The sequence below is a fragment of the Perca flavescens genome, chromosome 19, assembly GCF_004354835.1.
Source record: "Perca flavescens isolate YP-PL-M2 chromosome 19, PFLA_1.0, whole genome shotgun sequence".
Lineage (NCBI taxonomy): Eukaryota > Metazoa > Chordata > Actinopteri > Perciformes > Percidae > Perca > Perca flavescens.
This window is the reverse complement of record NC_041349.1, coordinates 5,454,293-5,466,068: the sequence shown is the minus strand read 5'-3', so window position 1 is coordinate 5,466,068 and position 11,776 is coordinate 5,454,293. Positions and strand designations below refer to the sequence as shown.

At 39.2% G+C, this 11,776-nt stretch overlaps 1 protein-coding gene across 1 annotated transcript; it reads right to left on the bottom strand.

The window, feature by feature from the left end:
* Nucleotides 1-1,840: 1,840 nt before the first annotated feature.
* LOC114545273 (butyrophilin-like protein 2) lies at nt 1,841-4,043 on the bottom strand. Its single transcript, XM_028563567.1, has 3 exons — nt 3,951-4,043; nt 3,454-3,807; nt 1,841-3,350 (listed from the first exon to the last, which is right to left on the bottom strand). The coding sequence occupies exons 1-3, from the start codon at nt 3,997-3,999 to the stop codon at nt 3,256-3,258; spliced, it is 498 nt and encodes a 165-aa protein (XP_028419368.1). The 5' UTR covers nt 4,000-4,043; the 3' UTR covers nt 1,841-3,255.
* Nucleotides 4,044-11,776: the final 7,733 nt, after the last annotated feature.

Genomic DNA, 11,776 nt, shown 5'->3' with positions numbered 1-11,776 from the left:
AGACTATGAAGTCATGTTCTGGACTGTGAAATAATGATCAAAGTCATGAATGTTAGTGAAACATAGCTAAGCTCTTTAAATGAGGGGATCCTTCTTTATAACAAACATTAAGTGTATGTGAAATATACTTAAACATTTAAAAATGGTTTGATTGATATAAATTCAGTCCCTATTAGTGGTTTGTGGTGATTTTGTGGATCAGACCCTCCTCCACAGCGCTGGGGAGGAGGGTCCGGCTAGTCCACACAGCATTCCAGGATGGGAGATGAACGTGCTCTGGTTTAATAGCATTTCTTTAAACCAATCACAATCGTCTTGGGTGGTGCTAAGCGCCGGACGGAGCCATGGTGCATTTGCAAAACAACCTCAGGAAGGAACTTGTTTTGGTGGAATATGTGTACGTTTAGTCGTGCAACAGAAAACTCAGATTGGACAGAAAGTCTAGCTAGCTGTCTGGATTTACCCTGCAGAGATCTTAGGAACAGTTAACCATAGTCCTCATAAATCCACCGGAGTTTAGAATTCCAGCACAAAGAAAGTTAAATGAGTGATATCTGGCGCAATCCCAGAAGTGGAACGTTGTGGATATACTATCCCAACAGTGAAAATAGAAGAACATTGTGTGGGGTTGTGATAAATGTGGCACTGTAGGTCTGGGGAACAAAGTGTTCACTGACAATATAAATAAAAACAACTAATATGTAAAAGTAACACAACTTGGGGATCCAATTGTAAAAATATATTTATTTTTCTCAAAATATACACTGAAGAATAAAACACAAAGATTGTTTGCACATTATGGTTTCTGTAAGTTATCAAAGGTGAGTTATCACATTCCATCATGTTTCTATTCGTTATTTGACATCAGATTTTTTTAAATAGTACATGCATTACCTTTGTATAATTCACATAATTTTGTAACCACATTTCCTTTTGCAAACATCATGTAAATCTACTTTGTAGATAATAAATACAGTTTAACGTTTTATTTACTGATGGACTCGTCCTGCAAGTTCCCTTTTAAATATGGCTGCATCAGGTACTTTTTTTAATAATTACAACAATAATCAGAGTTTAAAGGGCAACTATTATATAGCAAGTTCAGGTTTATACTTTAATTTTGCATTTGTACTAGAACATTTTCACATGCTTTAGCCTACGCTGTTGTTTCACTAGTATCAGCTGGAGCTACTGCAATGGAGTATATAGCAGGACTTTGTACCGTGTACCGTGAAAAATCACGATGTTTTTAACTAAAGCCATGTCAATACAATTACTATCAGTGGAATTCTTATTCTTGAACTTATTTGCCACATCAATTAACTCTATTTCCTCAATTCTCCTCAAAAACATGGTATTTGAATTCATTGTAATACTATTTTCATTCATATCCTCTGGTATTACTGGATTAACAATTTATTTTTCTAAATTATAGCCAACATTCACTAAATGGTCATAGCAGTTTCCTTTGTGTCTATTATTCGTGATTGGTTGTTTTTATTAAAGTGGTCTGGATAATTTGATTTCCCAGTACCTTTTTTGATAATGTTGTTTAGCACTTTCCATGTGCCCCGTATGTTATTTATCGGGGCAAGATTCAAAAAGGTCAGAAAAAAGTACTGTGTAATAAGCACTCAACAAATACATCGTTCAATTTTAGAAATATGTATTCACAATGTATTCAACAATAACACCAGTACATAAAATGTGACAATGTGACACATTGACAAAGACAAAAACTAAGGACATTTACTTGATCATTTTATTTTATTTTAGTTAGTTTTTGCAAACAGACATTACAGATTTTTGTTTAGTTCTAATTATTTTGTAATGCCTCATTTTTATTTTTATTTCAGTTAACAACAATGTTTTTTCCCACCTAGTTTTCGTTATGTCGTTCGTTTTCGTTAACAAGTATAACCTTTGTGGGTGTGTGTATGTGTCTGTGTGTGTGGGTGTGTGAGGAGAAGGGAAGGTGACTGCGAGACTTAAGCCAAGCGATATCAAGAGATCCAAGATGGCGGATCGTGGAACTGGTGGCAGCATCAGGCGGCTAGGAGTTAGCCGGTTAGCTGTTCGAGCTAACGTGTGCAGACAAGAGAGATACCCCAAAACAGGCTACTTAACCCCCAGTGGCTGTGGGCTAGCTGTCTAGCTTGTTCAAGCATGTGTGACAGACAAAGAGCACACCACGGAGCACAGTGGTGAAGCTGTGTTACGCTCTCATGTGACTATGTCGGCTGGCGAGGGCAGTTGTTCAAAATGGCGCACGTGTGTAAATGTATGTGTGTGTGTGTGTGTGTAAAAAGAAAGAAAGCACACTTAGAGAGGGAAACAAAGAGCACTTGGAGTCTTGATCTTCAAGGTTCTGACAATAATCTAACTTCTCCACGGAGACAGCAATGGTAGCATTTACAGTTTAACAAAGCTACATTATTCAACATCTCAACAATATATCGTGATCAAATGATACATTCACAGCAACTGGGACACGGCGGTCCTGATCACAGACTAATGGCAAAACAATGGCAACATTAGACTTAACTCATTAATAAAGTACACTGTCCTATATCTCTGCCCATAACAAAAAAGGCTTACTGCAGTTTTGAAACACTGATGCCTGTTTCACAGGATCCAATGGTGCCTCCAGAACACAGAGAAATAGTCCACTTTTCCGGGAAATGGAACTATTTCGCACAAGCGCTTGCTTGCTCCCTGCAGCAACTGGGGTTGCAATAGAAGGCAAAGAAAGAAGGCATGTTTATAGGCTTGGACCCCATTCTGCGTTTAGGTTTCGCCAGCTAATGGGAATTCAGAGCTCCGGCCATTTGTTGAACCTTTTCCCTCTAGGAGTTTGGTGCAGAGGCTGTCAGGATTACATGTAGGCCCCGATCTCTCTGTCTCTTTTGTCCACAAGATAGTGTCTACCCATACTGTTTGGTTCCAACAAACTTAATGATAACAAACTTTTTTATACAAGCATTTTCTAGTTCTCTAGTAATCCAGGGGTTGTCTTCATAATTATTGGTTTTTACTGGTTGTAAATGGCAATGTTTGTCATACAGAGTTGTAAATGTAGACATGGGTCATGATAAGTATATCACATTGCACTTTTCTGCTCTTTTTGCACTTCTGGTTGAATGCAAACTGCATTTTGTTGTCTTCGTACTTGTACTCTGCACAGTGACATTAAAGTTGAATCTGATCTAATCTAATCCAATCTAACTGAAATAGTCATCTGGCCACCATTAACTGTCAAGTTAAAAAAAGCAGTGCAAAAAATACTCCCAATCCAATGTATAGGCCTACATGAGTGGAGTTCTCATCCTTGTCCCGTCCACTGTTTGAACCTGGAGATGAAAAAAACATACGAGTCAGGAAATGAGTGAAGAGTGTGGTAGTTTTCACCCTTCAGCTCCACAGAGAAAGACACAGGGAGAGAGACTCACTCACCTGTAACCTGCAGTTGGATGGTTCTGATTGGCTCCGAGTCAAGGATTGCTCTCTTTGTACGTATGAAACCACCTGATGCTACTCGACACTCGTATGTTCCTCTGTCCTGACTCCTCACATTCGTCAGAATTAAAGACACATCTCCATCCTTCAGATGTCTGTCCACCAGGTCCACTCTGCCCTTATAGGATGGATGCAGGTGGGTTGTGTCCAAGTGTCCATCTCTGTAGAAGAGGACGTACTCTGGAGGCTCCAGGTCAGGTCTGGTCCACTCTACAGCTCTGATGGAGACGTCAGCGGCCCTGCATGGCAGAATGGCATCCTCTCCAGGGTGGACTGATACCACGATCAAATCTGAAAAACGATAATAAATAAAAAAAGGTACACTATGTTCTGTATGCAAGCGAGAAAGCGAGCCCAGCCAGACTTTCGGGAGCATCCAGTTGGGCCTATAGTTTATTTACATGAATCTTCTCACAATAAAAGATGATATTTACCAGAAGCTGCTTCAGACAGAAGGAACAACAGGAACAGAAATGCAGCCATGAGAGCTGAGTGTCGATCTGCTGTCGTCTTTTATTCCGTCACTGTTCTCTGCTTCACTGGCTGTCTGTTGTGAATTTAAGAATAATCAGCAGTTTACTTGGTACATAGTAGTAAATGTACAGTGTAGGATTGCTGCAGCTCCTCCTCACCCATGTGATGACTGTAATGGGAAAATTACATTTAAGCATAATTCCTTATATTTTTATGTTTAATTCGTACTTTACTTCTCTCACAAATGCTGAAAGAGTTTATCTCATTTCCCACATGTAGATTTTGATTCTAACTTTGTGAGACACCCAGTCTGGAACATTATGTGAGCTGTTAGCCTGAACCGATAAAGGTACAACGTCACCCTAAAACTATCTCATGTTTTCTGCCATGTTTTCCCATGCCAGTGACAAAGTTGTTTGCCCTGATATGACCAACCAATTAACAGTCCAGGATCAATCAAAAAGAAAAAAAAACAAAGTTGTTTGCCCTGGATTAACATGTTTAACCAACCAATCAGTGGCAGGTAAGATTTTGCTTTTTGATGTCAAAACATTATAGAGTTGATGGCAAATTCTAAAAAGATAAAAAAAAACGACCAGCCAGTTTCACTCAATTGGAAAGGGTTATCTACCAAATTGATATTTATAAGAAATAAAATATCACGGTCCAGTTCTATCTCTTAACAAGATGGAATGTCAGTCATTAGGCTAACCACTTTAATCCTATGGAAAACACGCTACCTAGCATGACCAGCTAGTGTGCTAGCAGTTATTAAATTGAAAAGGGCTGAGCTACCAAGTGTGATATTAATAAGAAATAAAATATCACTGTCCAGTTCTATCTCTTAACAAGATGGAATGTCTGTCATTAGCCTAACCACTTTAGTCCTATGAAAACAGGCTACCTAGCATGACCAGCTAATGTGCTAGCAGACTTATGGTGGTATGAACTAGCCTAAAGGTAGCTTACTACTAAAATGTTCATGCTAAGCCTGTGTGAGTTTGTAGACGTTTTTTGCATAACTAACATTACAGACAAAACACCTTAGCAATGTGTGTTTTAATCAAAGTTGATAGCATTAGCAACTTATATGTGCTATGCTAAAATTAGCTGCAAGTGATTAAGTGTTGATCCTGGACCACTACAACATCACATACATCCTGGACTGTTGTTTATTGTTTGTCCTGGACAATCAGTCAGTTATTCTGTGCTGTCATTAAGTGTTGATCCAGGACCACCACAGCATCACATTCATCCAGGACCACCACAGAGTGACATTTATCCTGGACTGTTGTTAAGTGGTAGTCCAGGACAATCGCAGCATTACAGCCCCAGAGTAATTATGTTATTAAATCATAACTCCGGCATTATGCAATCTATAGCCCTGTTATTCAAGGTCACCTAAGGCTAATCTATCAGGGCACTTGGCTTACATTTTGGTTTGGTTTCAAATGCCCAGTTAGGTTAACTTTAGCTGCTGAGTTATTTATTAACTCTATAATGGAAAGTATTGTAAGTAAAGTCTGTGGAGGTAAAACCATGTGCTCTTTTCTTTCAGAAATGGAGGATATTTAAAAAGCGGTCATCAATGAAGAAAAAAGAATGTGCATCCAAGAAAGCCAAACTTGATGTTTTTGTGATGCCACATCAGCAAGGTTCACAGTATTCAAATGGAAAAACGGCAAAACCTGGACTCTTATTTTAACCTGCTGCTGCATTTTACCTTGACCTCAATTGCTGTCTTCCAGGAACACCACCCTTTGGAGTACATGACAATAAAGTACTTGAACTTGATTAGACAGTCTTCTTGTGTGTATTAATTTGCACATACATGAAAATGGATGAAATGATAAAAAAAAACTCAGAATGTTTATGAAAGGTTTTTATTTATAAACTAAAACTGTAATTGGTCCAATTTCCCGATTAGACACTAAGTGTCCACAATCCACATCATAAACTGTTGTTCTCCAACATCTTCAACGGAGGTTGTCTGAGGAAAAAACACAGCAAAATTAGTTGGAACCTCATCTGAAATTTACAAGTTCTCGAATAGAGTCTTGAGAGAGGAAAATTGTGTGAGGTCCGCACGTTCCCACAAGGTAATCTAATAATAAAAAAAGTAAAATGATATCTTTAAGGATATACTTTGAAATGCACTAATGGTTAATTACGCTTTATTACGTAACCTTTCACACTTACCAGACATCCAGACAATCTATGTTTTCTGAAACATAGATTTGAGTGATTACAATAAGGTGTGGTCAAGATAAGAATGAATGTCACTCTGTGTCGGTCCAGGATGAATGTGATGCTGTGGTGGTCCTGGATCAACACTTAATGGCAGCACAGAATAACTGACTGATTGTCCAGGACAAACAATAAACAACAGTCCAGGATGTATGTGATGTTGTAGTGGTCCAGGATCAACACTTAGTCACTTGCAGCTAAAGCTAAAGCAGTTAAAGCTACCTCTCCTTATGACCTGTCTCTCTTAGTTACGCTGTTATAGTTACGCTGTTATAGTTCTAGACTGCCGGGGGACTTCCTTCCTTTGACACACTGAGCTGCTCTCTCCTCTCCCTTTCTATTACTATTACTATTACTATTTGTGTGTATCCCGTCCCAGAAATGCTTGTTACTAATCCTAGCTTCTGGGGAGTTTACTCCCCGGAGTCCTTATGTTTTTTCCCCCAGCGTATTTCCTTGGAGAACGTTGGCACCAAGATCCTGGTTCCAGCTGTCGCCGTGGTCCTGCTGCACTCCCTGCTGAGCTCAGCGGTGCCCTGCAATGTCATGCTGCTTCCTGCTGAACCCTGCAGCTCCCCGCTACATCCAGTCACTGTTCCATTATTAATGTGACTACTATTGCCACTGTTCATCACACCCCCAACCGGCCCGTCAGACACCGCCTACCAAGAGCCTGGGTCTGTCCGAGGTTTCTTCCCAAGAGGGAGTTTTTCCTCGCCACTGTCGCACTGCTTGCTCTTGAGGGAATTACTGTAATTGTTGAAATTGTTGGGGCTTTGTAAATTATAGAGTGTGGTCTAGACCTACTCTATCTGTAAAGTGTCTCGAGATAACCTATGTTATGATTTGATACTATAAATAAAATTGAATTGAAATTGAATTAATTGTAGCATTGCACATATAAGTTGCTAATGCTATCAACTTCGATTTAAACACACATTGCAAAAAACGTCTACAGACTCACACAGGCTTAGCATGAACATTTTAGTAGTAAGCTACCTTTAGGCTAGTTCATACCACCATAAGTCTGCTAGCACACTAGCTGGTCATGCTAGGTAGCGTGTTTCCATAGGATTAAAGTGGTTAGCCTAATGACAAACATTCCATCTTGTTAAGAGATAGAACTGGACCGTGATATTTTATTTCTTATCAATATCACATTTGGTAGCTCAACCCTTTCCAATTGAATTACTGCTAGCACACTAGCTGGTCATGCTAGTTATTTTATTATCTTGTTTAGCCTACACGTTAGCTCTTTAGGCTAGCTAGATCATACCACCACAAGTCTGTTAGCACATTAGCTGGTCATGCTAGGTAGCGTGTTTTCCATAGGATTAAAGTGGTTAGCCTAATGACTGACATTCCATCTTGTTAAGAGATAGAACTGGACCGTGATATTTTATTTCTTATCAATATCACATTTGGTAGCTCAACCCTTTCCAATTGAATTACTGCTAGCACACTAGCTGGTCATGCTAGTTATCTTATTATCTTGTTTAGCCTAGCTACACATCAACTCTATAATGTTTTGAAGACGTTCAAACTCTTGGAAGTATGCTAAATCTTACCTTTTAAGCACGATAGTGAAGCATCGGCGGCAGCTCTGGAACAGGCGGCCGTTACGATAGTGAAACTGGCAGACGTTTTTTTTTTCTTTTTTGAATTTGCCATCACGTCGCACTATTAATGACATCACAAGCAAAACGTGCCACTGATTGGTTGGTTAAAATGTTAATCCAGGGCAAACAACTTTGTCATTGATCCTGGACTGTTAATTACTTGGTGTTATCAGATCGTGCATGCCGCACAAGATGTAACTGGGGGGTGAAAGTCATACAGGGAGGAGGAGGTGAGATGACTCCAAGATGTCTCTTGCATTTCTCTGATTGTCTTCATGTATCAGATTGCCTGTCAAAATTGTAGCGTCATAATAATCCAAGTGCGTGTGTGCTGTCACTCTGAAGATGCATATAAGCCTGGTGTTCTGTTCACTCATTGGAGAAACTGACTCCACACTGGGCTGAGGCCTTTTGTGAAATCATGTTGATCCTATATTTGCAAAGATATCTTTTTTAATAAAATACAAAAACCCAATTCGGTTTTAGTCTCAACCTGTCTTATTTGTTTCAATTTACTAAACTCTCAAACTCTTCCCCCTGCTGCAAAGGAAACTTCCACTACAAACATGGCGACGAGAATGGGGATCATGTTCAGGGGTCAGATAAGAGAGACTCCGTGGTTGACTGAGGACTCGCGATCCGAGATAAAACGATCTTCGCCTCTACCTCGCCCAAAAAGCATTCAGAGAGAGAGGATCAGAAACCACGGAGGGCTCTACTGACCCAACACTGATCTGTTAAGACGGAAGCAATTCCACGCAGCAGGGTAAGATCACACTCTAATTTAAATTAAATTCAGAGTAATTTGAATTGGCTGTAGTAAACTTCCAGAAACAAAAACTGACACTAAAATAGGATAACCACTTTGGGGTTGTTTGTATTAATTTTGGGTAGGCCTAGTCTTTTATGTTTGTGTAAATACATAGGCCTAATTGTGATCATTCCAGCAGTATTTTTGCACCATAAAACTGATCCACGCACGGGTGTGACTTTGCTTTGTAGATTTTCGGGGGACAAATCTAAACAGGTTTTGAAAGAAAATCTAATAAACAGTTTTTCAGAAACTGTTAGGTTTTTTTGACTTTGGTTTTCCGAAATAAGATAGAAACCTGGCCTTACAGTGACAAAAACTTCTTCCCAGTAAAATGGGTCGGATCGGGAAGATCCGGCTCACGATTGGTCCAAAACCGTGGTGGATGACATTTTCCTGAAAATGGCTCAAAAAGCCTGGGGTGTCTCAAACTGGTCCAAAAATTAGACGTTTTTCCTGAAAATGGGTCTTTTAGCACGTACAAACTCAAACTGTTAAGACAGGAATTAGAGGAAGTAAAAAGAAAATTAAGGACTTTGGACATTGGGTATGTAATTGCCCGAAGAAAAAGCTGTCCAAAAGCTGATAAGGAAGGTAGTGCTAAAAAACACACACACACTCGCTTCATGCAATGAAGAAATGCTTGGCACTGATACACAGTTTTTGTTTTTGCTATTAGGGACAATTGATAGGTTAGAAAGTTCTGAAAAAGAATCTAATCAGTTAAACCATTATAGTATGTTATCTTCTGAAACCTAGAAGAAAATGCCTACTACTGAGGGTAAAGTTAAAAGGGGTTCCACTCACATAACTTGATTATTAGAGCTAAAGATTTGACACTGAAGTGCAGTGGTCATTCTATTTGGTCAATTGGGAATACAGGTTAAACAGTAAAACAACAATTTTCTGTTCCTTTCTCATATACATGGGAAACTTTTTTTTGGTGTCTGATTTATGTCCACTTATTTTGCTCAGGTAGTGATTTAATGTGCACTTTTAACATTGGCTTAACCTCAACACCTGATGGATTGAGAATTTCTCATAATGATGCATCTGACAAAACTACATTTGTTAATCACAGTGTGGCTAAAATGACCTCACTGAGGCGGCGTCTGTAATCAGTCCTGCCTCTGACTGCATGAAACCTGACAACCTGCACTACACAGCTCATATTACTACAGGGCCTGATGAAGAATGGCTTTAGAGACATAATGACAGTTTGACAACCTCACATCTGATTTGGACTGATACTGACTGTGTTGTAGCTGTATGCTTGACTGACAACCAATATAGTTTTTTAAAGTGCCCAGCTTGTGTTTTTTCTACATCTCTCAAGGCTGCATCTGCTTTTTCCTTCCTCGAGAGAGTTTTTTGGTACAGTGCTGTTTTCATGTAAAATGAACAGAATAGCAGCTTTTTCAGTTTAGTGTTAATGATTAGGATTTTTTACTTGAGCCTCTCACGTAAAAATGCCTGTACACGTTCCTGAGGTCACTGTGAGACTTTTTGCTGCCTGAGCTAATGAAGCGTTTGTGAATATGAAACTGGCTTCCCCGACGCTGGGACTGCCAGATCCTTAAAAACAGTTCATGCAGACCGATGATAAGCACAAGAGCTGCGTGGCTCTGTGTTGCTGCAACACCACGGCGACAAAACTCCATCTGGTTGCAAATTTCTCTGCTAAACTTGATTCTCGAAGTATTAAATACGCCCTGTTCCACATTCTGTGTCACACATTTTGTGGGAACAGAATGAAAAACTCTATTTATCTGTGGCCAGGTACCTTAGATATTACTACTCTGTTAGATTGCAAAATGTCACTCTAACAGATGCACTGTTCTTAACCCTGATTTTCTTCTCCACACACCAGTTGACAGAGAGAAACAATGGTGTTGCAGAGCTAAAGGTGGTCTGAATACATGACCTGACCTCTCTGACACACCTGTCACTAACCCCGATTTCATTTTTTTTTAGGTTAACAGTTCTTCTTCCAGAGACTCTAGCAGTGTGGGCTTCTCTGTTGTAGGTGTTTCTGATGCTATCTGATTTGGACCTCTGCCATCTCATCTCTCTGTACAAGCAGTAGAGCTCATTCTTCCTAACAGAAAGTTATCCAGCTTTTTCTTTCCTAAATTTTGCAAAGTTGACACATGGGTTAAAACCAGGTGTAAAAAGTATGATTAGGATGATGGAAATACAATTGATGGAAAAACAGTTGTTTCACAATGGTGAAGCAACATTGGTTCACAAATGATTTCTTTTTGATCAAGACTACTGTCAGCTAGTGTAGGAGCCAAAGCCCTACTTACTGAAATAATTCCAAAATGGAGAATTCCTACCAAAATCTCAAGTATAGTGGTTTGCATTCAAAATGCAACATGCCTACATTTAACAAAAGCTCTGCTTATTGTACTGAGGTATAGAATGTGCACGCGCAAGCGACTTGTCACCTGTCACCCTTTTGAGATTTTGTTTACAGTACCTCCACACATTGGACTTGGGTAAAGAGGACACCCACCAGACACACCACTGTGTGAGGACCAACTGGTAACGTATTATGTCTCAGTGCAAAAGGCACAAATTCCTGATGACATGCTAACAACCACAATGAGAGCAGCAGAGCCACTCAGTGAGGTGATTGGTTAACCCTCACTGTAGACTAAGCTTACAGAGCAGCAAGGCCATAGCAACACACACGCATAGTCAGAGATAAGAGAAAAACAGGAGTTGTGCATGTAGAGTTCAGCAATGATTTTGATATACTATAGTTTGTCATGAATTATAAGAATGTGATATGTTTCCCATATCAGGTAAGAAATGGGATAAATAGAGGTCAAATTGGAAGTACTTAGGTTTGTTCTATAGGCCTAAAAACTTTAATTCATAATGATTTTTAGAACTACCAGACAGCGAGTAGTATAACTTTGGGTTGCAAACTAAAGATAAAAAGAAAATAAACAACATAATTTTTGTTTAATACTTATTTTATTGGTTATATTGAAACCAATACAGGTTGATATGAGATTTCAGCCTAAAAACAGTTAATTTAATATTGTACTCTAGTGAGTTTTTTTTTAATAAAACTGCACTAAAGACTTTGTTTGTATTT